Source organism: Pezoporus wallicus, unplaced genomic scaffold (genome assembly GCF_028554395.1).
Source record: "Pezoporus wallicus isolate ANWC-B61680 ecotype Strahan unplaced genomic scaffold, APGP_CSIRO_Pwel_v1 contig_9052, whole genome shotgun sequence".
Taxonomy (NCBI): Eukaryota; Metazoa; Chordata; class Aves; order Psittaciformes; family Psittacidae; genus Pezoporus; species Pezoporus wallicus.
Genome location: NW_026639751.1, coordinates 105,178 through 131,678, shown reverse-complemented (window position 1 = coordinate 131,678; position 26,501 = coordinate 105,178). Strand labels below are relative to the sequence as shown.

At 44.8% G+C, this 26,501-nt stretch overlaps 1 protein-coding gene across 6 annotated transcripts; it reads left to right on the top strand.

Moving 5' to 3' along the window:
* P4HA2 (prolyl 4-hydroxylase subunit alpha 2) lies at positions 1-25,370 on the top strand. Of its 6 annotated transcripts, XM_057415865.1 has the most exons (17): positions 1-117; positions 1,079-1,180; positions 6,910-7,019; positions 8,381-8,477; positions 9,259-9,410; positions 10,860-10,997; positions 11,752-11,991; positions 13,655-13,860; positions 14,631-14,807; positions 18,563-18,633; positions 18,850-18,949; positions 19,155-19,208; positions 21,521-21,580; positions 21,649-21,714; positions 23,781-23,849; positions 24,293-24,389; positions 25,131-25,370. In XM_057415865.1, exons 3-17 carry the CDS (start codon positions 6,938-6,940, stop codon positions 25,199-25,201), a joined length of 1,680 nt encoding a protein of 559 aa, XP_057271848.1. In that variant the 5' UTR covers positions 1-117; positions 1,079-1,180; positions 6,910-6,937; the 3' UTR covers positions 25,202-25,370. The 6 variants fall into 6 exon arrangements, with proteins under 6 accessions (XP_057271848.1, XP_057271846.1, XP_057271845.1 ...); XM_057415863.1 differs by lacking the exon at positions 21,521-21,580 and having other exon boundaries at positions 1,079-1,176; positions 6,920-7,019; XM_057415862.1 differs by lacking the exon at positions 21,521-21,580 and having other exon boundaries at positions 1,079-1,176.
* The last annotated feature ends 1,131 nt before the right edge of the window (positions 25,371-26,501 follow it).

The window sequence follows — 26,501 nt, the reverse complement described above, 5'->3', positions numbered from 1 at the left end:
CTCCGGACGTGGCGGCGGCTCCATAGGAGCGGGCCGGGGGCGGACCCGGCCGGGCGGCGGCGCGGCTGGAAGGGCCGGGGCGGTTCTAGAAAGCGGCGAGGAGCGTGGCCGGGCCGGGTGAGCGGGGCAGGGTCCGGCGGGCGGGGGGCTGCAGGTGGAACCCCCGCTTCTCAAGCACGGAGGGGCCGCGGCGGGTTTGGGGGGGTCCCCGTTGGGAGCCCGGGTGCTGGGGCTGGGCGGGGGCTCGGGTGCTTTCGGGGGGCAGCCGGGTGGGAGCTGCCTGAAAACGGGCTCCAGCCTCGAGGTGTTGCGGGTCCGGGCTCCGCCGGCCCCCGAGGAGCGCGTTCGCCGGTGCTGGGTGCCCGCGGGTCCGTCCGGCGGCTCGGTGCGGGGTGAGCAGCCCGGTGTGCGCACCACTTCCCGGGGGGTGCCCGAAGTGACACCCCAAGGCAGCACCGGGTTTGGGTAAAGAGGCTGGAAGTGGTGTCAGTGAAAGCTGTGGCAGGGCTGATTTCCCCTTTTCCCTGCTCTTTGGGGTTAGATATGACGGATGACTGCCACTTAGGTGACTGAGTCACTGCACTAGCCGGCTGTACGTGCGCTTCCAGCATGCCGCAGGCTCACAATTAAGCCTTCAGCTATATAAAGGTGTTCAAACGCCGCTTGTTCCACTCCCGTGTCATTTTGGTTTAACCTGAGCTCTCTTTTCCCCAAAACACATGCCCTGGTGTTTGTCAAGCGCACTGATGTGCTGGGCGAGGAGCCAGCGGAGCGCAGCGGCAGCGGAGGGCAGCCTGGCCTGAAGGCACTTCCTCGAGTGTTACCCCAGGTCAGGCGGGCACCGGAGCCTGCTGTGCCACAGCAATGCAAAGCATGCGCTTGACCAGGCAGGAATAACTTCATTTCAAGCAGCAAAAGCTGCCCTTGTAACCTGGAAGCCAGGAGGAAAGAGGATGTGGAGCTATTTGACCTTGTGATGCTCAGTATTCCCAGCCAGGAATTGCCTTAGTATTAAGTACTGAAGGTGGGCTTTCCCAGGAGATGTTTTTGTAACACCTTTTGCTCCTTAATTTTACAGGTGGTCTGTGAAGACGAAGCTGAGCTGAATTGCCACCAACAGCCCTTACCAGGATAATACTTCGGCTTTGTGGTGCTGCGGACCTAGGAAATAATCCTGTAGGTATGTTGTAAATACAAAGAGCAACCAATAAGTCCGGTGATGTTTGCAGGCAGAACGCTGTTCTGCAGTTATGAGTTAACATTGCTATGACACTAACAGGCAAGAATTTTGCTTCTTGCTTAAGCTATCATTTCTTGAGGTTCATTTTCTTCATGGAGCTAATCATACTCTGGGAAGCAGTGCAGGAAGCAGGAGCCCAGAGTATGAGTCTGTTTTGCAGGGACAGTAACAGCAGAGGGAGCATGATTCCCCCGTTACTGTAAGAAGTTTTTCAGTCTAGGTTTAAGTCAGGAATCCAATCTGTTTATAATTTCCATGCTGTGCATATTGGCAAGCTTCCAGAGCAGCAAGCTGTAAACATGGATGTTTTTCCTATGACTAGCTCTGATTTTTGTGTATGGTTTTCTGTATGTCTGAGGAACGAGAATGTGGAGTGTGGTAGGGAGCACGTTCTGGAGTGATCTTGGAGTAGAGTCAACCCCTGCACCTCTGAGATAATGTCTGACTTTAATTAAATTGCCAATAGTAAGTGAAAGAAACAGTTCACTGACATAAAAACCCTTTCTAAACAGGAAGATTTTAATGCACATGGAAGGCTATGTGAAATATTATGATGTACTAAAATTCTGTGGTTTGCACAGTAAAATGCAGTCTAAACTAAAATGATGAAAGAAATAAGCTCTAGTGGAAAAAGAGCATGCAGTCTTGCTGTTTTCACTAACAGCGTGGGCTTTGGCTCTAGGCTGCTTCATATGGGATGAGCTTGCAGATGCTGCAGGGTAAGACGCACGCAGCTCTGCTGTGCCTTCGACTAGCACAGATTTTCTGGCCTGCTGGAGTGTGGAAGGAACATTCTTTGCTATGGTTTAAAAAAACCTGTTGGGAGCTAATCAAGATGATTACACCTTCTAAGGTTGTTATTATAGTGAAAGGTAACGCAAGCCATTCTATACTAGAAGTACGTGCAGCTTTGTGTGAATGTCCTCTGTCCATGTCAATGTGTGCAAATGAACAACTTGTCCTCCTTTTCTTTTGGGTTGCCTCGCAAAATACAAGGCAAACATGTATTATTTGCTAGGCAATTATAATTGTTTTCAGCTGCACATGACACCCTTTGGCAAGGAAGGTAGTGATGTTGGCATCAGCTGCTTTGAGCAGCAAATCCAACTGGAGGAAGGAGCTGGGAAGCAGTTATGTAGGGATGAAGAGAGAATTCACTTGCAAGGTGACAGCTAATGCTGAAAAAGAGCAGCGCTTTGCGTGTCCCTTGGTATGACTGAGAGCTGGCTCATTGTAGCAAGGTAAATCACTGCATGCTGCACTGGCAGGTCGTGAATCATGATATGAGGTTCAAGATACAACACCACGATCTGGGTGGGACACTGGTGGGCATTGAAATCCAAAGCTCTTTGGGTCAGAGGCGTGGCTGAACATTGGAGCATCTGAGTTCATGTAGATGATGAATTTTGGCCCTGAATTGTTTCGATGTCTTCAGCCAGCGGGGAGGGTTTGCTTGCTTAGGGTAACATTGATGCTTCCTTAGGATTTAATGGTTTAAGTAGTTTCATAGCTGCCATCATGTGCCAGGCATCTCCTGACTAATGTGTCAGGCAAGACCTGAGATATTGCTACAAGCTGTATGTTTTTTATGGCCGCTTTTCTTATAGAGGTATTGAGAGATGCTCTTCCTTGACAACATCCAGAGAATCTGTTTATAATTAAGCCCATCTTTTGGCTCTAAAGTATGTAAAAATCTTGCACTTTGTTGTACTATTGTTGTGTATTTCCCACTTAAATATAATTAGCTTTATCTGCAGCATTCAATTCTGATAGCAAGTTGTTGCCTACTTGTGAAGCTCTGTGGAGGGGGTGAAGCCAGCTGCACAGCCAGCTCACTGCTTCCTCCTGTGTCTGCAAGCAATAAAGGTGGGTGGAAAGTGCTGGCATTTGGAGAAGCCCCAAATGGACCTGCCTCATCCAAGAGTTCAACCTCAAATTGCTGCTTGAGGATGGGTTGTTCTTCAGAACCTGGCGTGTGGGCCTCGACTGTATCTGCACCAAGAATCCATCTGTGGCCTGAAGTGACTCTGAAGTAGTCATTTGCTTGTTAGATTTCACCAGGAGACTTCACATTTAGAGACATGTGGAGGCAGTGATTTTCCAGGTGTCTTTAATAGCAGTGGCAAGCACAGGAGGCAGCTGTAACCTTTATTTGCAGCATCAGCTTGTGAGTGGTTGTACTGTGATAGTTGAGACTCTTTTTGTGGGGTAAATGGTGGGGGTGTTCATGTTTTTAGGGCTTCAGCGTGGAGCCTCCTGTCTAAAGGAACTCTCTGTGAGGATCGTGCTCTTGTTCTGTGGCATACAAAAGAGGCTGCAGCCTATCAGTTCAATCAGAAGTGGGAGTCCCAAAGGGACTGGATGAGTAACAGGGATTTGTTTCCTCTTCTGACCTGAAAAAAAGCCCTTCCTTTGGCTCAGGTGGGAGCTGGCTTCAATCCCCTGTGACTGGATATGAAATCCAGAGTGGGTGAGAAACAGATAACCCTGGTAGGTGTGCAGCAGCTCTTCTTTTACGCTGCAGGTCCATGGTTTTGTATCTTCTTGATTCGGAGTTTTTAGGAAGCTGAATAAAGAATTCGGTCTAAATTGTGGGGGAAAAAAAATCCCATCCTTCTTCATTTTGTCTAGAAGAAACTTTTTCCCTTCTGCCAGTGGTTCCTGAAGCCTGTGACAGCATCTTTCCAATGGGAGCAATGATTCACTGCTTATACTCAAAGAAGTAAAGTGTACTATATCCATTTGGTTTGCTCTTCAGCTCTGCTGGCTGGGCACATTGAAGGGAAGGAAAGGAGCACAATACTGCTTACCTGTTAGTGTATGCAGTGAAGTTTTCCTCTACCAGTGTTGCTGAAACAGCTTCTCACTGCAGAGAGAGCCGTCTCACAGGTAAAGCAGTGGTGTAAGTGCTCATCTCTGAGGTACACATGGCCTTAGGATCCCTGTGCTCATGGCACTTGATGTAGCCTGACGAGCCAGGGCAGTGTGCTGCTTGTCCCGGGCTTCCAGCCCCACTTCAGGACAAGGGGAACTGTCTGCTGTCTGTTCAGCATGGGGGGTGTGTAGCCCAAGGCTGGACTGAACGCAGTGTCTCTGCTCAGTCTGTTGCAGAGGAACGTCACTATGCTCACTTAAATGAAAGGAGATCCTAAATTCACGTGTCCAGCAGGATGTCTCCTTCATTGGAAGATGCTGCTGAAACAAAGCCAGGAACGTAGGCAGTGTTTATCCTACACAGACTTCTTACCTGGCATTTCTCTGCAACTGGGTTCTTCCATTCTCTGAATAAAACACTCTGGCTTTACAAAGATTCGTCTCAGTTATTGAGGTAGGAGGTGCTAATGTCTCTTCTGCCTCTTACCCTCTTTGTTAGCAGATGGTTTAGCTACGGTGGGATGGGCATGTGAGTGTGTGTGTGTGCATACGTGCTTGTGCTGTCCAAGGGTGTGGTTCTAGCATCATGCTCAGCCTCCTTTAAGTCATTACTTGTGCCGATTGCCCAAGTAACAGCTGTGAAAAGAATGTGTCCAAAGGGCATCAAATCCCCGCGGCCAGGTGTCCTGCTTGTGCAAGCAAGAGCCCGTTTCTCTGTTTACTGAGGTTTCTGTTTATTGACTCAAGTAAATGTGAGTAGGATGGCAAAGCTGTTAAAGATCCGCTGTAAAGACAAGCTGTGAGCTGTAGTAAGTGTTCTTGGCAGATATCCTCAGCCATGTGAAAACATGGTGGGGAGGCGCGGGGCGGAGGATGTCGAGTTGTGTTGTTTTAACTGGAAAACTCCCTTGTAATTGTTTTGCCAGGCTTTGTATGGCACATCCAGAAAAGCACTCAGTGGAACGATGACAGGCAGTGCAGATGGACAGTTGTGGCTTAATATATCCAAATTAATGCACTTCCCAACTGCTCCTGACTTGCTGTGCTTTCTGCTACATCACTTATTGTGGCTTTTAGTATTGGCAGACCTCTGCGTGGTATGGTTCATTCAGCTTTACTCAGTTCTCAGATTACCCATGTACTAGTTCTGAACTAACTTAAACAAGCAGTTTGGGAATATGTGGTTTGCAGGGGGGTGAGAAACAGACGAGGGAAAGAAGACTTTATTATGATGCTGTGAGACATTTTCCTGCTTACTCATGCTTGCAGCCTGGTGGGGTAAATGTGTCTGATTCTTTAGAAAGGCTTCCAAAGCAATTCCAAGAGTAATTTAAAACCAGTCGTCTTGCTGCTTGATAATGCAGTAATACAGAGAAGAGAATAGAGCTCTTACTAATGTTCTTAGTGATGGCTGTATCACTAAGTGATGGCTGTGTGATTCAATGTGTTTTCCTTTCCCTTCTCCCCTCTATTACCCTTTCTCATCAGATTTAAGTGATTCCATTTTGTCCCAAATGGCTACATGTTGATTACTGTAATTGGAGTGAGAGCAGGTTGCAAGTGGTCATTTCCAGCCTCAAGTTTTATAGAATCATAGAATCCCAGCCTGGTTTGGGTTGGAAGGGACCTTAAAGCTCCTCCAGCTCCAGCCCCTGCCACGGGCAGAGACACCTCACAGGGAAGAGCATCTGCCTAAGAGCTCATCTCAGTCTCCCCTCTGCTTAAAGCCATTGAAAAGTTTACCCAGTTACACTGGGCAGGAAAATACATCCATGAGTTGAGTTAAGGTGAGCAGTTGTCATCTTCCTTTTGACACCATGCGTGTGCATGGGTGCTAGGGGAGCTCAGGGCTCACTGAGCAGCAGTGATTGTGCGGGCTGGCTGTGGTGATTCCAGCTCCATGAACAGGCAGCTCCTGTGAGCAGTGGGCGCTCCAAGTGCAGGGCAGGCTCCTCATGAGCTTCCTGGAGGAGGCAGTCCTGGCCATCAGTCAGTCAGATCGACCAGGACAAGTACAGGTCCCTGGAGGCTCTTTTGGGCAGAGCTCGCATCCCCTTCTTCACTCATCCACCACCCTCCTGTCTGCTCAGCGGGCTGTGCTCTCGGAAACACAGCGGTCTGCTTCCAGCCACCATCTCGAGGGTCTGGGTTTCAAACCTGGCACAGCCGTTGAAATACAGAAGCCATAAGGGCCATGTCCAGGGGCCAGTGTGCTGGGATGAGGCAGCTTCAATAAGCAGAGCTGGAAATTTTGCTTTCAGCTTTTCCAACCGCTGCTGCCACACTACGGAATGCTCTGTTCCTCTCCTTGGCTCTCCCACTATTTGTCTTTCGAGACAGCTTTTATATAACTGAGTTTTACAGCATGTTAAAAATCTGACCATTTAATTTAGACATTTATTATTACTGGAAGAGAATTCAGCCTTGTGTACTCTCCTGTTTGCCAGCTATAATTATGCATGATGGGGAAGGCATGGAGCTTGCCCTTGTTCTCAGTATCTCAGTGAACAGTAGACCGCTTCTCTCAGTGTGTAAATCCCAAAGAGCATACAGGATAGCATTTGAGACTGTTAAGTAACTGTTCCTGTGCTTGAAGATTACTCACTTTTCAGCTTCACTGATTAGAGTCTGGTCTTTCAAGGACCTAAATAATTTCCCATGAGGATGAAATGACAGAAGGTGAAGATCTTGGAATCCTGTGATGGTTTGGGTTGGAAGGGACCTTGGTTCCACCCCCCACGCCGTGGGTTTTTTCCTCAGAAGTTAGTAATTTTTACTCCTCATTCTCCTTTTAATTTGTTCCAGGTTTGAGCTGTTTGGAAGATGAAGCCCAGGCTGCAGTTGGTGTTCTTTACCTGGATTCTCCTGATCTGGCACACAGAAGCGGAGTTCTTCACATCCATAGGTATGGAAAGAGCCAATGCACGATGTTGTGATGTAGTCAATGCAATTGCCAGTTTCAAGCCCTGTCTGCTTTAGGAAAAGCCACCCTTTTGCATCCTTGATGCTGTTCTGCATTGCAAGTCTTGTGTCAGTGCAGCGTTTGCAGTTGATGGTCACAATGTGCTGTTACCCATGATACGCAAGTCTCTGGGGGCTCTGTCAGTAAAATAAGACAGTGCCTGTGTCTTATGTACCTGCTGCCATCCTGAACAGAGCACAAACCTGCTAAGAAGCTGAGTCCTGAATGGGATTTATGAGAAGAATGAAAGTGATAAATATCTGAAATATTTTCTTCGACAGAAGCTGAAATCTCCTGTCTTAAAGTTGGAGTTAGCTGTCAGAAGGGACAAATTAATATCCCACCTTTGTAGGACCTGAGTAAATCCTGAGGAATGCACATTGTTATAAATGCTGAAAGTAAATTGTCAGTCCTTGTATTCTAATAACTGTGGTACAACCAAGTATGGTTGTGGTAGAGCCTAAAAATAAGCACCAATGGAGCTGTCTGCGGTGATTTGATCTAATGTTTTCCTGTGGAATAACGTGGGGAGTTCTCCCCTGTAAACATGTTGGAGATTAACTGCAACTGGCTGTCCTCTGCAGCGTGCTCTGAGCTCAGTGGAACTGCTTGTGAATGGCAAACCTCAAAACTCCTGGTGGCTTTTTCCCCAGCTCTGGAAATAGCACAGCCTGCTGACTTCCATCTACTTAATCATGCCTCATTAATAATTACTTCGGACTGCTGAAACTAAAGCTGTGGCTGCAGTTAGAAATCTCATCCGGTCTTTCGGTGGTTGGTCTTTGAACTCCAAGTTTGTCATAGCAATTAGGATTGACATGCCAGCAATTACCCCTAATGCCCATCAGGAGCGAGTGTGTGTGTCAGTCTGTACGTGTTAGCCTGAAATGCCTCTGTATTTAATGTTGCGTTTCCACAGTTACTTGCATTGAAAAGTTGTGATTTTAAGTGGTGCTGATGGTTAAGCTAATAATTTAATAGTGTGACCCACTGTGTATCCAAAGCATCTGTTCTACATACAGCAGCTACTTGGATCTTTTGTTGCTTTGACGCAATAGCCGTGTTAATGTCAAACCTTTCTTTTGACTCTTACATACAATTGTAATGCTAAAAGGAGGTTTTGGATGTCCCGCCTGTGTGTGTAACAGCTTTTGTGGTTTATCTGTGCTGAAATGCACACCCTTCACTTGTCTGTTTTGTGGTGGGTTTAATGGCCCTAAAGCATTTCGAGTCTGTCTGCTGTGCTGTTGGAAATTGTTCCTTTCTCAGCTCTGATTAACATTTGCTCATACTCCTGGTTTTAGGTCAAATGACAGACCTGATTTATGCGGAGAAGGACCTGGTACAGTCTTTAAAGGACTATATCAGAGCAGAAGAGAGCAAGCTCTCTCAGATTAAAAGGTAGGGGGAGAGGTTTGTGTCATGAAGGGTGATAAAATGGCTCATCTGTGTTCCATTATGCTGCACCTTTGTCACCACTCTTTGCTGCTAGATTGTGTTAGTACTTCCTCAGTAGTTAATCACAGTGAGACCTTAGGTACTATCTTGCTTGTAATTCCCATAAACCTGAAAAGAGGGGGCCCTGCTTCATGTATTGTTTAGTCTTTGTCTGCTTGTTTCAAACCTGTCTGCTGGGCTCTTCCTGTTCTTCCCTGTCCTTGGAGCATCACACTGCTCCCTTGGAGAAGCAGGAGATGCTTCTCCATGTGAGTTGAACGCCTCCTGAGTGCCAGCGTTCTGCTACCTGGAGTAGCACTGCTTATAATGGCAAAGTGTGCCAGTGGCTTCTTGTGGAGTGCACCCTAAATCCCTGGCTGCTTTTCTGTGTTGGCTTTGCCCTCAGAGGGATCTCTGCTGCCTTGTTCTCCTCAGTTGCCAACCTGGCTATAGCACATCTTGGACATGCTGAAAACTGATGGCTAAGACTTACTGCAAGTGAGATGCATCCTGCTTTAATAAGGTTTAAAATGATAGGAAAACAAATACCTTCTGAAGTAAAAAGACTATTATAATTAAATCAGTTGGGATTCACTTTATCCGTGTGACGTTGAAAGCTTGAAAGCTGGTTACGATGGCAAAAGCAGCAATAAATTGATTTTAGCTGTGTAATTAGAATGACTTAAGAAGGAAGACATGCATTCATAAATCATTCTCAGACTGAGCTGTACGCTTCTTATTCCAGCTGGGCTGAAAAACTGGATGTGCTGACCAGCAAATCAGCCTCAGATCCAGAAGGGTACCTGGCACATCCTGTAAATGCATATAAGCTGGTGAAGCGTTTAAATACTGACTGGCTGGAATTGGAAAACCTGGTTCTTCAGGATACAACGAATGGTAAGGAGTTAGAGGAGATGGGATAGCAAGAGGTAGCCTTACAACAGACTTGCTTATCCTCCTTGTGTTTTGGAAAGCTGCAAATGCAGCTGTGGCTTAAGTATTACTGCCAAGTTTGAGATTTAAACTAAGGACTGGCTCTTGGTTACTGGTTCCCCAAGTGAGTGAAAGCTGCCACTGAAGCACATCTCAGTGAAGCCTCAAACTGTTACTGGTTTTGCTTGAGGAAAATGAAAGAATAGGGTATGCTGAAGTTGTCACCTGTGTTGGCAACCATTGATTTATCCCTGTTCTTGAGCTTTGTGTTCTTTATATATATAAACTTACCCATCTGCTTTCCCAGTCTGGTACTTCTCTTGGTGACCATTGTTTTTCGACCACGTTGATCAGTAGATAAGATTTAAGAATCAAAATGAGACACATACTGAATTATTGGAGCATTCACAAGTGGCAGATGTTGTAGTCAGTCTGTTGATAACGGTAATAAAGAATTGCTATCTGTAAACCTGTCCTCCTAGATCAAATATTTCCATTAGGTTTTGCATCCTATTGTCAGTGCCTGCCTGAATTTCCTTCCAGAGCTTATTTTTTTTAAATGGAGGTTTATTTTCACTGGACTCCTTGTAAGTAAGGGAGAAGAAGCTATGTTTTTAGGCAGAGCACTGCATGTTTTCCAGTTGTACTCTGCATATGCCAAAGCTTAGGTAGTTGGAAGGTTTTTTTTCAGCCAAGATTTTTATTGCTTTTTGGAATAGGCATCCTAGATGGAAATAAATTACTCAATTCTATTGGGTACATCTGTCTAATCCTTTCTCTAAGGTGTCCTTTCCCAGTTCTGCTTGCTGTATGACTTGAAGTGGTTCGGTGGTTTTCCTTCAGTTGATGGTCCCCACATCTGCCCAGCCAACCTGCTGCATAACCTTGATACGTTTATGTAGTACCCTTAATTCCATTTCTAAGTGCTTTCTGGCCTTGCTTGTGAGGTTTAAAAGCCTCTTACTGAGTAAGGTCCTACCCAGACTTGGGGGATCCTGGATCAGGGTCTCTGCCCCCTGAGCTGCCATTTGAGATGCTGGAGCACAGTCTGAAATCATCCTTTAGTGCTATGATCTGCAGTTGTCTGTGTGGATGTTGCAAGAGAACTGACGAAAGGTTTCCGTGTCTCTTTCTAGCATGAAAACTTAAAGATCGTTAGATTCACATTGTACTTTAGTGATTGTGTGGCACAAGAAAACTGAGGGGTTTAGATCTTTATCCTTTATCTCTTGCTCATGAGATGTGTTCTGAAAATGGGACAGAAAACAACGTTTTCATATCTTGAGAGCATAATGAGAGGCTTTAAGTCTGGTTTATTTGCATCTCAATTCCCCAAACTAAGCAGATGCTTCCTTTTCTGTGTTAATCCTTACTCACATGCTGACACTTACATCTTTCCCTTTCACTGCAAAGGCTTTATTGCAAATCTCACAATTCAGCGTGAGTTCTTCCCAACGGAAGAAGATGAGACTGGAGCTGCGAAGGCTCTGATGCGCTTGCAGGACACGTACAAACTGGATCCTGAAACTCTCTCTCGAGGCAACTTACCAGGTAAGTGCACAGAGGGCTCTTTGCCTTTACAAGGAAGGAAGTGGTTTTCCAGGGAGGCTTTTGTTGGGTGCCTGTGCTCCTGTTCCTTATCTATGAAATGGGGATTAACAGGTTTTGCCCCAGTGGAATGTTTCAGGCAACCCCTAGGTATATTGGGATGAGTCAGTGGTTTGTCATCTATGCCCTGGTAAGTGTTGCTGCTGCTTGTAAGAGACTTACTGGAGCAGGTCATGGTTGCTAGCAATGCACTGTTTAAAACTCAGTAGGCTTCATTAGAGTGTGGGTAGCTGAGCTGGCAAAACTTTCAGTTATTATATGTAGGTTATTAACAATGAACTTAATTTCAAGTCTTTATCTGTGCATCTGCTGAGAAACTGGAAATCAGTGCAGATACAGTCAAATGGATACCCAGTTTGTCTAAATAACCATCAGCTGGCTTACACACAAATTTGCATCTCCAGTAAAGAGCAAAGAAGCCAGCTCTGGATGTAGTCAGGCTTCCCTGATCATCTAACAGTGTTTGGAGGTTCAGTAAAACCTGGTAAGCTGTTGGTCTGCTCTGCCTTTGTCTACAAGAACACAATAGCTTAACACTAATGTCTGTTAAACTCCTCTTGGTTTCCAAAGGAATTAATGTCACAGAACTAGGATAGAATTTAATCTTTAACTCTGAAGCATTGTCTTTTAGAAACCTTTTTGGATGATAAAAGTGTATTTACTGATATTCCTTAATACGCTGTCTTTCTGGGTTTAGGAACAAAATACAGGTCCTATTTAACAGTAGGTGACTGCTTTGGTATGGGGAAGACAGCTTACAACGATGGAGACTACTATCACACAGTACTGTGGATGGAACAAGCCTTAAAACAACACGATGAAGGGGAGGATACGACAGTCAGCAAAGTGGAGATCCTAGATTATCTCAGCTATGCTGTTTTCCAGTTTGGGGATTTGCACAGAGCCATGGAGCTAACCAGGCGGCTGATATCCCTTGGTAAGGACAAAGGACCTGCTATTGGAGCACTGGGGAGTGGTGCCAGCAGCAGAGCCCAGACCAGCCATGGGTCCATATGGGTGAGCTGACTGGAAGGGTGTCCTGCCAGATGACTTACAGGTCTTGGGGTTAAAACCACAGTCTCCTCACACATAAAGTATCTTTAACAAGTCTTTGCTGTTATTACCTGAGATCAGATGTGTGTCTGGCTGCAGGATTTGTGTGCTTTGCCTCTGTGTCCTGAGATGTGTTTGGTCAGGTTGTCTGAAGTGGTGATCAGGGCTAACAGATGTAGGCAGAGTGCTGTATCTTCTGTAAAGTCCTATTGACTTCACATATTCCCCTTTATTCTTCAGTGTGAGTACTCTTTGATGCCAGAAGAATACCTTGCCTGAGCTCTTATTTATTACTGAATACCCAGAACAGATTGAGTTTCTTAAAACCTCCTTTTATCTCTGGTCTGTTTGTAGGTGTCTCTTGAGTAAGCAAATAAGCATTGCTTCCTATCCAACATTGCCTGTTTCCTGCACTGGAAAGGTTTAGCCTCCCCAGTTAGAGTTGACATCTACTGTGTTACGCATTTGTATTATTTAATCAGTGGTGGTTCTTAGCTTAGATGTTAACTGCATCCTGAGTGTGGGTGAAGTCTTTCTATTGAAAAATAAGTATCAGTAATTTCTGCAGACACTGGGATTCATAGAGTAAAACATACAAGAATATGAATACTGAATGTAGCTCCCTCTGTAATACAGCTTAGCACTGGTAGCAGAATGTAAATCCTTATCAGCACCAAACAGTGGAACAGACTTGGCAGTCCCCATGGGAGCAGCAGCTTCCTCTGCTCTGGCTCAACTTCCTCATCTGGCCACTGTTAGCCTGAGCTGTAATGGGAGGTTATTTCAGTAGCCTTCTGGGTTAGTTCTGCAAGATAAGCACAATAGGCATGGGAGGGCCAGAAGGGAAAGAAACTGTTCTAGGTGCAAGTGTCCAGAAGCATTGGTGAGCAGGAAATTGTCCCTTCTTGGTTCTGCTGGGTAAAGATCTGATGATGATGTTTATTGATTTATACCAGCTATCATTAATAAATCACTAATGATAGTTCCAGTGATGTTAGTGATGCAGGATACCTCCCATATAATCCTGTTGCAAGCATCTAGAGACGGGTGCTGCAGGTGGGCTGGTAGTGACCACCACCATGTCCTTCTGGGCTTCCTGACTTCGGAGGGTGTATTTGGGAGTGGAGTCTGTAGCTGGAACTCCACAGTCCTTGATTAAAGCATGCTTGTGCAGTGCGGATGAGAAGCATGGTGGAGAGGAGGAGTGCGAATGTGGACTAGCTTGATCTCTGCTTATCTTGGGTAGAACTGGGCAGAAAAGCTGAGAGAAAAGCAGGGATGTGAAGACCAAAACCTCCTCTTTTTGTTGGAATGCAAATTTTTGTGATGGGTCCTTCCAGAACAGATTCTTTTGCAGGCTATGGCTACCTTCCCTGTGCCAAACCAGCAGCATCCCAGTGCTGCTTTTCAGTGCAGACTGGAGCCGGTGTTTCTGGTAGCCTGATGATGCTTTAAGAACAAAGGAGTTTTTGCTGTCTCGCTAAAAAGACTTGTTTGTGTTAACTGAGATCACTTAACTGCCTGGTTCTCTCTGTCTCCCCATGAAGACAGCACTCATGAGAGGGCAGGCAGTAATCTGCGCTACTTTGAGAAGTTGCTGGAGAAGGAGAGGGAGGAGGAGAAAGAGAAGTCAAACAAGACCATGACAACAACAGAACCGGTGGTGCAAAGTGGGGCCTACGAGAGGCCTCTTGACTACTTGCCAGAGCGTGATATCTATGAGGCCCTTTGCAGGGGTGAAGGGGTAAAAATGGTAAGAGAAAGGCAAGAATTTCCTGCCTGCTGCCTTTGCGCGAGGGTGATGGAGCTTGGTGGGACCTGGGGAGGTTTGCTTTCTGTGAAGGTGTTTTCTTAAGGGAAAAAAAAAACATAGCTCTCTCCAGGCTGAGATTTGTATCTTGGCCTCTCTACCTTTACATAGTCCTAGACAGAAAAGCAGTGCTGAACTGTACCTCTTAAAGGTCACTGAAAATTGATTCTCCTCGGTCTGTCTGCTCAGCCGTTTCAAGCGCTGACTGTGCAGACGTACAGGAGGCTTTTTCCACTGAGAGCTGGTTATGCTTTGCCACACTTGAGAATCACATTATTCCTTCTTTCTTGCATCTTAGAAATGCCCTTTTGGGGTGATTATTTCAACTGACAAGTCTCCAGTACCTCTTGACAAACACTTTAAATTCGCAGTGCAGGGAAAGGAATCCATTCCATCTGCATAGTCTTAATTATAAGAAGCAGACTTCTACAGCTGGCTGTTTATGTGGTCATTTGCTTAATCTGTAACCTCTGGTGATTTAATTCTCCAAAAGGCTGGTGTTTCACCTGGTGCTCAATGGTATCTGGAGTGGTGTATGGGGTTTTATTTGCAGTGAGTTGCAGAATCACTCATGCTTACCTCTGAAGTTTGCTGTCTGCTGATGGCTTTTACAGTGTTTGTGGCCTGAAGCTTGCTCTCTTTTTGTGTCTTGCCTGTTATAAGCTCATGAAAAGCGTTGAGCAAACAGTGTGCTGTTTGACATCTTGTTCCAGACACCTCGAAGGCAGAAAAGGCTGTTTTGTAGGTATCATGATGGAAACAGAAACCCTCATCTGCTCATAGCTCCCTTCAAGGAAGAAGATGAATGGGATAGCCCTCATATTGTACGATACTATGATGTCATGTCTGATGAAGAGATTGAGAAAATCAAGCAACTAGCTAAGCCAAGGGTAAGTTTTCCCTCTTCCGTCTCGCTAATGACTGCTAATTCCATGCTTTAATCTCCTAGTCAAGAATAGGCAAACGATTTGAAAGATCTGGTTTCATACTACAGATGATACACTGCAGCTGTGAGCCTAAGGGGAGCCATTTCGAAACTGCCTGGTGATGTAGGACCATAGAGCCCAGGCTCCTGAAGGTATTTATGCATTGTTGCACTTAATTATGCAAAGTTCTCAGTAAATGGCTTGGAAACCTTGTAGGAAACTAGGGACTAGACCTGTGAAATAGATGGCTGATTGGCTGACAGTGCTAGAGGTGTCCGATATAGCCGAAGTCTGCCTTTTGAAATGGAGCTGAACTTCAAAAGAAAGCTAAAGCCCAAATGCCAGCAGAAATGGGAGGAAATGTTGGTTTTACGTTGTACTAGAAGAATATCTGGAGCTCCAGGGGGTTTTGATTCAGGTAACCTGGAATTCACTGCTTCTGTTTAAACCACAGACTAGACCTGCACAGGGGCAGGCACTATAGATGCTGTGGTGCATCAATGAGTGGAACCACGGTGTTCTGAAGCCACACACTGCTTGTTGGGAATAATGTGATACTGTTAACACAGAGCTCTTAAATAATTCCTGGTCTTGGACTTGGAAAGGTCAAAGTACTTGTAAGGCTGACTGCACAATGCAATCATTCGCTCAGAGCACTTCAGATCTGACTTTTCCACCTAAATATGCTACTGTGCCAAGTGCAGATCCAACTCAAAGGCAGCAGCTTGGAGTAGGAAAGTAGGAACCCTAGTTCTGATGTAATTCCTGTTATTCATGATGCGAGTTCTGATGACTGCACACCAAAAAGCAGCTAAAAAATGCAAAGCTTGTAATTATCTTGTCTGGTTTTTCTGGAGGTGGGATTTCCTGTTTGTTCCCTTCCTGACAGAGGTAGAACAGCGTGAGGTTGGTTGTAGATGCTGCACCTTACTCTGTAAGACAAGCATGTAAAACAAAACATTCCCATTTTTTTTAGATGAATGGTTCATTTTAGCACTCTTCCTGCTATGAAATGTGGTACTAAAATTCCAGTCAGGAATTACCCTTCCGCATGTGTTTTTTAAATGGGAACATAAGTTGTTAACAGCAGTTTGGGAAACTGATGCTTCTGAAGATCATTAGTAATTTGGGATGTTTATGACACTGGAGTGCAATGACTACCAGCCAGCTATGGGAGTGTTGGCAGAACACTCCTGTCTTGGTGAGGACTCTCACCTCTGTAAATGAGCGCGTTTTTCCTATTGCATCATACTGTAATAACGCTTCAAGTGCTTCAGATAAAATGGAAATATAGAACGTATCACTTAATCTATTAAATTAAATTAAACACACTCTAAGGCAGCTGTTAAGTTTTTTGATTTTTTCCCTTTTTCTTTGAAATTCTATGGAAAGTCAAGTCTTGGTCCCTGAGTTTTGCTTATATTACTAATGTGAGAGGAATTTCTCATATAATCTAATGTAGAACTGGGATTAGTCCCTCTAAGAGGTTAATACTGTAGTCTTAAATGTTCAGATTAAAGCTTCCAGTTAAAGCACTCATTTTCTCTAAACTCTTCTCTAAACCTGTCTGTGGCTCAGCTGCAGGAATAGCTTTAAATCCTGCAGAACTGCTGAGAGAATGGAAAGTGCAAGCCCTGTGCTGAGATGGTCCTTAATAAATAGAGCTTAACTTCAGCCAGGAAAGTTTAGTAAGCCATCATGGAAGCTTTCAGACAGAGCTCTGAAGTAGCGTGTTAGTTTTGGGCTCAAAGATGAGCACTTCCCTTGTTCTAAAATGCATCTCCAAGAAGTTTCTCCTCTTGGGTTCAAGCACTTTTAACATTATCTGCACTTTACACTTGCCAATACTTGTTGTTTTGTAGAGGAGCAACATCTGCATGTGATTGAGGGGAGCTATATTCAAGTCGCTTTGCATGCTCGTTTTGCAAAACGCAATCACTTCAACTCCAGTGCCAAAAAGCAGTTCCAAGTTCTCAGGCAATACCTCAGAGCTGACTGGGATGGGTCAGGGCAATTCTGAGCTCTACTGGAGTGGGCAGCTTAGGGAGAGATCTGCTGTGCAGGTACGAGAACCTTATTCCCCAAATACAGGTGTGCGATACGGGCATGAAGAGGCAAAAGTAAGGTGTGGAGGGGGGACACACATCTTGGAACTCAATGCTGTAGGGTTTCAGAAGGAAAAGCCATTGGGGCACATGGTAAACTAAATGCAGACTAAGAGGAAGAGTGGGTGAAGCTTCTGATCAGTCCATGCGGTTACGGTTCTTCAAAGCCCAGCAAATGTGTTGTCGGGCTGCTTTCTCCACCTTTTCTAAGAGGAAGCCTCACATTTAGGAGTCAGTTTATACCAAGTGAGGTGTAGATTTTATGTCTTAACTGAAGAGCCCTCCCTGTCAGAAAGAGATGTGGAATAACAAGGAATGTGGTCAGGTTTAGTTTAGTTTGGATTTATTTAGATCAAATGCTAGGTGCGGGAATCAAGCAAGCGTATACAAGCTTGAAAATGGCAGCAGAATGAAAAGTTTGGGAAGCGAAATTATATCCCAAAGCTATGCTTCACTGTACAAGTGAAGGACAAGATTGTCAGCCTGGCTCTTCTGTTATGATTTATGCAGGAGAATCTGGAACAGAATAACAGTGAGTCAGAATTGCAGCAACAGTTGTGCCAAGAGCTCTTGTCTGAGGGACGAGACAGCTGACATGGATTGTGAAGCTGGCTGCAGGCTGACTTGAGTAAAAACCAAGGAAATAATGACTGCATGCTCTGAGGAAAATGCAGCAAAAAAAGGCTTTCTGTGACCTATAATCAAGGGGAAGGAAGGAGGCAGGATTTATAGCGTTTGTGGTTTGCAGGAGTTAAATTTAGATGCGGTCTGTGTTTACTGTCAGAGGAGTGTCCCAGTTCTTGTTCTCAGCTGCAAGTAGCAAACCCAAGTGACCCGTTGTGTGATGCTAGCGCTAGGCCGTTGCTTTGACACTGCAGCAAACCTCAACAGCTTTGCCAGGACCCGAGCTTTTCCTTACAGACGTGGCGATGGGGCTGACTGGTGATACAGAGCTCACTGTGCAAGCTGTGTAGGTGGACTGTGCTTTTGCAGAGTTACCTCCATAATGTCATAACACGTCTCAAACTGTCTCTGTGAAATCAGTGTTCCGGGCGTCTTCCAACGGGAACATCTTGAGCACGGGAACGTTGAGAGGTGCCCTCAGGAGTTTTCTACCACTGTGGATTTGCCTGTCCCATAATCTGTAACTCATTCCCTTGCTGGTTTTCCTCTTAGAATGTGTGTTTTCAGTCCATGTGAGGAGCAGGCTGATTAAATTCATGGAATATCCAATGATTTTCCCTTTGCCAAGAACCTGGGCTTCATACGTTGTTAACTTCTGTTGTTCCCTCTTGTTCATATTGAGTGCAGGTGTTTACGAAAGCACCTTCAGAACCTGTTGAGCAAGTAGCACTCATGGATTTAATGAATATCATGGCTTGTGCAGTCAGTCAGATTCCTTATCCAGGATCCAGTGCCAGTTATGGATTGCATTTGTGTTTCTGCATGTCCTGTACTAGTGTGAAATCAGACCAAGCTGGGTTGGAGCTATAACTTTCATCCGGTGATATACTGAAGTTGGGCGAATCAGGTTGATTTTGGTTAAGATGAGAGGGGGTTATTTCCTAATGTGTAGCTGATGTGTTTCTTCCCCCTTGGGATTTTTTTACACAGCTGGCACGAGCCACAGTGCGTGATCCCAAAACCGGTGTCCTTACAGTGGCTAGCTACAGGGTATCCAAAAGGTAAGCAGAGAAGAGTTCAGCTCTAAGGGTTCTGTGCTTAATGCCTGTCATCAGCTACCTACAGCTGAAAACTGTGTAGCAAAAGTTTCCTCAACAACTGCATGGTAAATGGCTCTTTCAGCCATCTGAGTGAGGGCAGAAGAATCCTTCTGCCTTAACAAAGGTGGTGGTGTTGTCATTCCAAAGTAACATGTTCCAATCCTTACCTTGTCCTAGCTCATGGCTGGAGGAAGATGATGATCCTGTGGTGGCCAAGGTGAATCAACGAATGCAGCAGATCACAGGGTTAACAGTGAAAACAGCTGAACTGCTGCAGGTTGGTGCCTTTGTACTCGGGTTGTTTCTCATGCGCGTACCTTATTTCTGGCAAGCTAAAGAGAAATCAAGTGTGCCCTAGATAACCATCTTGCCACACCGTACTCTTTCTCAAAGCATGTTTTGGATTTCTGGAGGGCAAATGCTGTCTTCTGCAGCAGTCGCTTGCGGTTCAATGGATGTTGATGCTTTCTTCCATGCTGTAGGTTGCCAACTATGGAATGGGAGGGCAGTATGAGCCTCACTTCGATTTTTCTAGGGTAAGATCACACTGTCAGTTATTTCTTAGTGGGGTGGGGACGGGGAACAGGTTGTTTTAAGAGGAAACTGTTGAAACCCTTTTCTATTAAAGCATTCAATGTATAGTCCTGTTGCATGGATGGATGATGACTCTTGGAAAGGCTTTGCGCTGCCTTCTCTGATGCTGAAAGTTCAAGGGAAGAAAGAACAAATCTGCCTGCTTATCTTGGTTCCTTGCACGGTACAGAGGCACTAAAAGACAGCTCTGCAGCACTCAAATATGCTCTTTCCATTACTTCATTTGGAAACGGAGGTCTGCAAGTCCTGGGTTGTGAGCCTGTTGTTCCTTCAGGCTTCTGAGTTCAGCAGGGTTGTTCCGAGTCCTCCTCTGGAGCATGTTTTAAAGTGCTTTGCTGGAGCTGGATGAGGAGGAGACCTCTTCTATATCCTCCAAAAGAAGCCGCTGTTATGGAAGTCTTTATGGGTTGCAAAGCCCTCAGTGTGGCTGCAGCCATAGGGTCTGAAGAGGGTTCGTTGGGTTCAGGAGGGCAGGGGTACAGGGAGCAGAACTTTCCACTGGTGGGTGCCAGATGCACGCTAGGCACTAGAGGGCTCTGCCTTGCAGATAACAGCTCTGGTTTGCTGCAAGTACGGAGTAAAGAGGAACAGATTGTTACCCTAAACCAGTTTATGGAGATGCTAATCATACTGAATAGCCATGGTGACTGGTGATTCCAGATATAAAATCCACCTGGTGCCTTGGTTTCCAGCAGAAATGTGGCATTTCAATGGAATCTGGCTTAATTCAGGCTGTTCCAGTGGTTTTAGCTGGTAGAAGGTTTCACTGCAGCCAGAGCACAACCTGATAATTGAGTGCAGAGTTGGAGCCACCCAACTTAGCCGTGTTTAAAGTAATAAAAACAAATAAATCCTGAACTTCAGCACTGTGGAAGCTCAGATTCCTTAGCTTTGGCCTGCTGAGAGAGTTTTCCTGTTAACTTAAAGACTGCTTCATTTCCTGAATCAAGCAAATGCTCTTAAATTATCTTCAAAGCCTTTGAACTCGAGGACCTCAGCCATCAAAATGGCCAGTGTGGACTTGGCTTTTGGGTTAGGCAGCTGGGGCAGAGCTCCACTTGGAACATAACCTTGGCTGCAGGCATCAGTTCAGGGAGCCATGGAATTTGCCATAGCTCTGGACTGGTCCTCCAGGCTCTCTGTGCATCACAGATCCTGGTCAGCCCTATAGCTTTTTGTTCCCTTGCAGTTCACACAGGGACATGTTAATAGTTGCATATTACAACTTGGAGAGTTTACTGGCTGCTTAAAAGGTAGAGAAGTCTTTTGCTGTTGAAGTTCACAAGTGCATGGCTGGGCCTAAATACATCTCAGTGCTGTTAGGTTGTCCTTTTTGGGTTGAATCTGCAATGCAGATACAGAAGTCTTGGGTTTTATGACCCCGTTTCAGGAAAGACCTTTTATTTCTTGAAATATACATCAAGTAGATTGAGCTATAACATCTTAGAGATAGCGGCTGTGGTTTTGCTTTGCTGTTTGTCTTTAATACTGGTTTCTTTTCTTTAAGTGTTAAAGATTATGGCTTTTGTGTAGAAAATTGCACCTTAATGTCTCCTGGTTGAAATTACATCCTATGAGCAATGTAAATACACTTTCAATTGCAGTTTTTGAAGGGAAGAGGCGCACACACATTGGTGTTCTAGACGTTCTTTCCGCTTCGAAACTGCCACCAACGTGATCTCGTACTTCAGCGAACAAAACTCGCTGCTTCTTACAGAATAAAGAGAATTTGATCTTTTTGATGTGGTGCTTAGTCCCAAACAAGTAACCACCTAAAAGAAATGCACTGTTACTGTTCTACAGTTTTACCTCCTGGCAGAAACTGCATTTTCTCATGCCACTATTTCTTTAAGTCGCTACTACATTTACAAGAATCAAATGTATTATCTAAAGCCATTGAAGATGAGTATTTCATATTCACCTCAGTTGTTGGCTTCGGATCACTGCCCACTGTAGTAAAGGCCTGTTAACTTTACTGGGATAACATCAGTGTCACAGGCCCTGAAAGCCTTCCTTCTACTCTGCCCTAAGAACTGCTTCAGTGCTCCTTCTCCCTATAGCATTTGATTGCTCTGTGCATGCAGTTGTGCACCCTGGCTGTGATTTGTAATGGCTTCAACATTGACCTGTATCAATAGCCCCTTTCAGTTCCAACTCTTTAAATTGGCCTTAAAGATCTCTCTGCAGAGCTACACGTATGTAACTCTAGTGTGAGCCTGTCTGGAACTTGGGTTAAAGTTGTTGTCTGTTACAGCGACCCTTTGACAGCACACTCAAATCGGAAGGAAATAGGCTAGCGACGTTTCTTAACTATGTAAGTACCTCTGTTTGTCTCCTGTCTGTGAGCTTGAAGTTTGCAGTTATTCTCATTTAATTTTATAGAAAGATGAGCCAGATGCTTTCAAGCGGTTAGGGACTGGAAATCGTGTGGCCACTTTTTTAAACTATGTAAGTATGCTGATCCTTTGTACATTGAGTGTCACTTTAGCAGCATCTTGTTTACAGCGTGTGCAGTTGGGTATCTGTAGAGATTCCCTTGCATCTGGAAGCAGGGATTGCATTGTTCTTGCAGCATCAGGTGCTGTCCCATCGGAGTTGAGAGAGTTCTGGGGGTATTTAACCTCTTTCACCTCAGAACAGAAAATCTGAATACAGGACCTGGCTTCCCCTTTTGGGGAATGAAATCTTTGACGTTATTGGAGTCCTGTTGGTGGGAGAGGAGAATTTGGCTTATTTGTCAAAGGCAGGTGCTTGGGGTACTCATGTGGTGTGCAGTTTGAGAGCTTGACCATCAGCCACATTGAGATGGTCATGTTCTTCCACCACTGTTTGACAGCACTTGATGTTGTGGTCTGTCAGCCTCCGTTTTAGCTATCTGTCAAACTGGAGTCACTCCAGCATAGCTGTTGCTTCAGCAAATGGAGGAGACATAGCTAGTAACCTTGGAGCAAGTGGGTTACAAGAGCAGAATTGAGAAGGTCCAGTAGTTGCATGCGTGGTACAGCCTCCAGACCATGTACACCAGGATCAAGCAGAACCGCCACTGATACTAGTGGCCTGATGTCTGATCACAGGAGTCTTCTGATACTTTATCAGCCTATACTTACCAGTAATTAGGATCACTGAATCTTCTGTGTCTAACTTTTGAGTGAGACAACTTCAAGGTTAAAATCCCGTGGTGAATATTTATGGCTGAGTGATATTTTGTGTGAAATACAGCTCAAAACAACCAGAAATACTTTCAGGTTGATATGGCAGGAGGAGGAAATAATCTCCCAAACAAGAATCTGGATAAGATGGGTAACTGTGAAAGTCTGCTGCAAAAAAAGGCTTTGATTTCAAATTGTCTCAATCTGTGTTCTTTTGGACAAGCCTTGATTTAAAGTGAATGATCCATACCTTATTCTCTGCCAGTTGTACATGGTCAAAGGCAATTTACCCTTGTATGTCCTGTCTAGAAGATACCATACGTGTGCCAACACCCTACTAAAAAGACTGGTTGTGTTACTAAGACATAACTATTAACTTGCAAAGTTGCATGCACATGCTTTCTAGTCGGAAGGGCCAAAAATCTGTGCACCTATGGCATCTTATGCCCTTTCATTGTAGGTACCAAGCAGGAGGACACCAGAGTGGTAATAACATCTGCTTTAAACAGAAATCCAAGTTACTGTAGAGAATTTGGGGAGTGTATTAATAGTAGTCCTGCTGGTTTTAGTGGGAGCTGGATCTGCCTCATTTGTTTCTTTTAATTGGAATCTGATCAAAAACTTCCTGAAATATGTAGAAATACTTCTTTTAATAGGAGTGTTTCTAGGAACTTTGGTGGGGTTTGGGTCAAGTCTAGAGTTTGTAGTGAATCCATCATTACTGATGAATTCAATAGGGTTAAATTCATTCCAGTGTAGTAGGGCAAAGTATAAAGATACATGCTTTTCTTTAGAGTCACATAGCTGTACGTATTGAAGCTTAAGCTGCTTAAAGCACTTGAAGTGTTGTAACATCACTGGTGAACAGCACAGAAACAATGCAGAAAGTGAGGCTTTCTAATAACTTGTGTAGGGTTTGTAGTGGTTGACCGAGATGCATGAACTAAATCACGAACATCAGTTCCAAAGGCATGGTTTCAATTTATGAGGAAGCTTGTGGTTTAACAGGCACTTGTTTTCCTAATTGGATCATAAACTGGAATGAAGTTCCTAAAGCTGCTTGACTCTGAATCCTCTCCCTTGTTCTAGAGCACCAGTTCATTAACACTGCAGGTACACAGCTTCTGATGGCTGGTTGTCCAAAGGGTTATATATAATCTAGATGAAATGCTGAACAAAAGCCATCAGTAGCAGGCACTGTTACTTCTGCAGCTCATGCTGGTTAAAGAGCATCCTTTCCTCATTAGTGCCTCCATAGAGGTGCAAGCAGGAATCTCTGTCAGGACTTGGGGCACTCTAGCTTGTGGGACTGCGTGTACAAAAAGCTTTGTGAATGGACAGAGTTTGTGGACTTTGTTTTCTCAGATGAGTGATGTAGAAGCTGGAGGAGCTACGGTGTTCCCAGATTTTGGGGCAGCAATATGGCCCAAGAAGGTGAGTCTGAATGTGTTTGCTTGATTTCTCTTCTCTCCTGATGGTCTCATCTTCTTGAATGCAGTCCTGCATCCATTTAAAAGTCACTGATGTGACAAAGCGCTGTTTGCTGCATCTCGATGGACAGGCTGCTGTGTATGAAGGCAGCTCTAAGCTGGTCTTGTCATCTGCAGGGCAGCTTCCTTTGTTTTACAGTGTGTAACATGAACAGTGTCTGTGTAGAGCTGTTGTTAACAAAAGCTTGTGTTCAGGTAGAACTCTCAACTCTGAGCATGGCTGAATTCACAGAATGGGACTAACGGAGTTTGTGTGTTGTCATATGGTGGCCTATGCTGAAGTGCTTCATAAAAGCATTCAAGGCATTTCCCTGCTCTCCCTTACTGTAACGTGAATAATTCTATTGTCCAGGTTCTGACTAACCCAGGTCTGGTTTCACTTTTTAGGGAACAGCAGTGTTTTGGTACAACCTTTTCAGAAGTGGAGAGGGTGATTATAGAACAAGGCACGCAGCTTGTCCAGTACTAGTAGGGTGTAAATGGGGTAAGTAGTACTGCTTTAGGAACAAAACCTAGGCTCACGTGTATGCAGAGCCAGTGACACACTGAACCCTTACAACAGCTTTTAATAAGCTGGGTGTTGGTGTTTGGAGTGATTTGCTACTGTCGCTACTGGAGTAATTTGGCCATAATGAGAACTCCCCCCATCAGTGTCACATAGTATCAAGCATCTGCATTGTTCAGCTGTAGGCTCTCTAATGAGCTTGGGTCAATGACAGCACAAAGGGTGTAAGAATGCCCCTGGGTTTGTGTAGGATATCAGCATCAGGATGACTTGAATTATCACTTGACTAGAGCCAGGTCTGTTCCTACAAAGATTGGTGCTTAGTTTTAACTGCAAAAGGAGGAGAGCTCCTTAAAGATAAATGTGGATGTCTGGGCACTGGGGATTTCAGCTAACTGCTGAGAGCTTCTCAAGCTTTGTGTCATCCCATACCCACCTTCCCTAGCATCCAGGGTATTCCCCTGGATTGATAGACCGATAAATACCAGGCCCAGAATACACTGCTCTGTTACTGTGGGTCCCTAAATTGTGCAATTGGAAAGGTATTTTCTTCCCCAGTCCTTTGCACCTTCCTATGTCTTTCCCATGGATGGATAGAGAAGTATAAGCAGGGATGGTCAGGCTGAGAGGTGAGACTTTACTTGCAGTAACCGTCTGGGTTGTGGCGATGCACACACTGGTTATATGATGGTAATTAATTTCACATCCTTGTTTCCACAGTGTCAAACAAATGGTTTCACGAAAGAGGAAACGAATTCTTAAGACCTTGTGGGAGAACAGAGGTTGACTGAACCCCAACGTGCTGCAGGCCTTTGTTTGTCTCCTTTTCTACTGTTGTCTGTTCCAGTTCATTTCTAAGAAATGATCCATCTTTTTCTCCAAGAGTCCTGGCACTTTACCAAACCAAGGAACAACAAAATAATGTAACAGTGAAAGGAAGTAAATGGCATTGTTCACGCACTTGTGTCTTGGTTGCTGTTATTTCCATGCCTTCTGCCCTCCCAGCTATCTCTGTGGTAGTGGTGTATTCGCTACGTTTGGGTGCCTGGTCTTGTGCCTTTTGTACCTCAGAGGATTTAGATGTTAAATATTTCTTTGAGCCCAAGTTGGTTTTATTTTGTGTACATGTTGATTTTATTGTATTTCTATGGATCACAGGTTTTGAATCGGAAATAAATGTTCTTTCCATAAAGTGATTCTCTCCTCTGTGTCCTTGCTGTGTATAAGGAAACAGTGGGCCCTTAGGTTTCCCTTTGAAGGTCTGTTGCTTTGTTCCTGTTTTTTCCATAGAAAATACATGGTGGTTTTGGACAATGTTTTATTTAAGACTCCTGCACTTGACACAGAACTGTTCCGCCTTCAGTGGAATCTGGAAAGGTTTCATTTATGTATTGAAACTATAATGCATGCTGGGAGCAGAGGGGCTGTATAGTGACACTCATGAGAAGTGATGTTAACTTTGCTGTTGTGGATACTGCCTGGTTTTGATGCAACACTTAAAATCTGAAGCCTTTCAAGACCTTCAGTGGTGTTAACAACTCTTGACTCTGTTATTGAAGTCAGTTGGATGGCTTGTGAGCAGATCTTTGTTTTGCCCTTGAGACAGCTGGGAATGCTCATGCCCTTTGAACATCAGTATAGATTCTCTTTTGCCTTTTTGCTTTGTTAGCATGTTGGTAATGGCCACAAGGCAACATGTGGAGAACAGTGTTGTCCCTGATAGAAAAGAAATCCCATTTCTGAACTACAATTCAGAAGAAATGTCAATTAATTGCTAAAAAGTTAATAATAGATGGGCAAAGTAATGGAGAAATAGGCAGATGTTTCAGAAATGTGGAAAGTTGCTGGTAGTACCAGACTTGCATCAAGAGGCGATTGTGCAAGGTTGGACTGACCTCAGATCTCTCCCTGGCTGCTTACGGTATGGGCATGGCTTTGTGGTACTGTGGATGACTGCAGTGACCTTAAAGCCAGGAATGGTGCTGGTTTACAACCATCACTTACTGCTTGAAGACTGGCTTGGACAATTGTTAATATGCTGGCGCACAAAACTGTCCTGAGAAAGTGAAAGGCACGTCAATTGCCCTGAAA

What these genes read in the sequence shown, in the direction of transcription:
- P4HA2 (XM_057415865.1), top strand. Translation starts at nt 6,938, where the DNA reads ATGAAGCCCAGGCTGCAGTTGGTGTTCTTTACCTGGATTCTCCTGATC. An exon ending in TCTTCAGGATACAACGAATG is followed by an intron (nt 9,411 to 10,859) that starts GTAAGGAGTTAG and finishes TTCACTGCAAAG; the next exon opens with GCTTTATTGCAAATCTCACA. An exon ending in CTCTCGAGGCAACTTACCAG is followed by an intron (nt 10,998 to 11,751) that starts GTAAGTGCACAG and finishes TTCTGGGTTTAG; the next exon opens with GAACAAAATACAGGTCCTAT.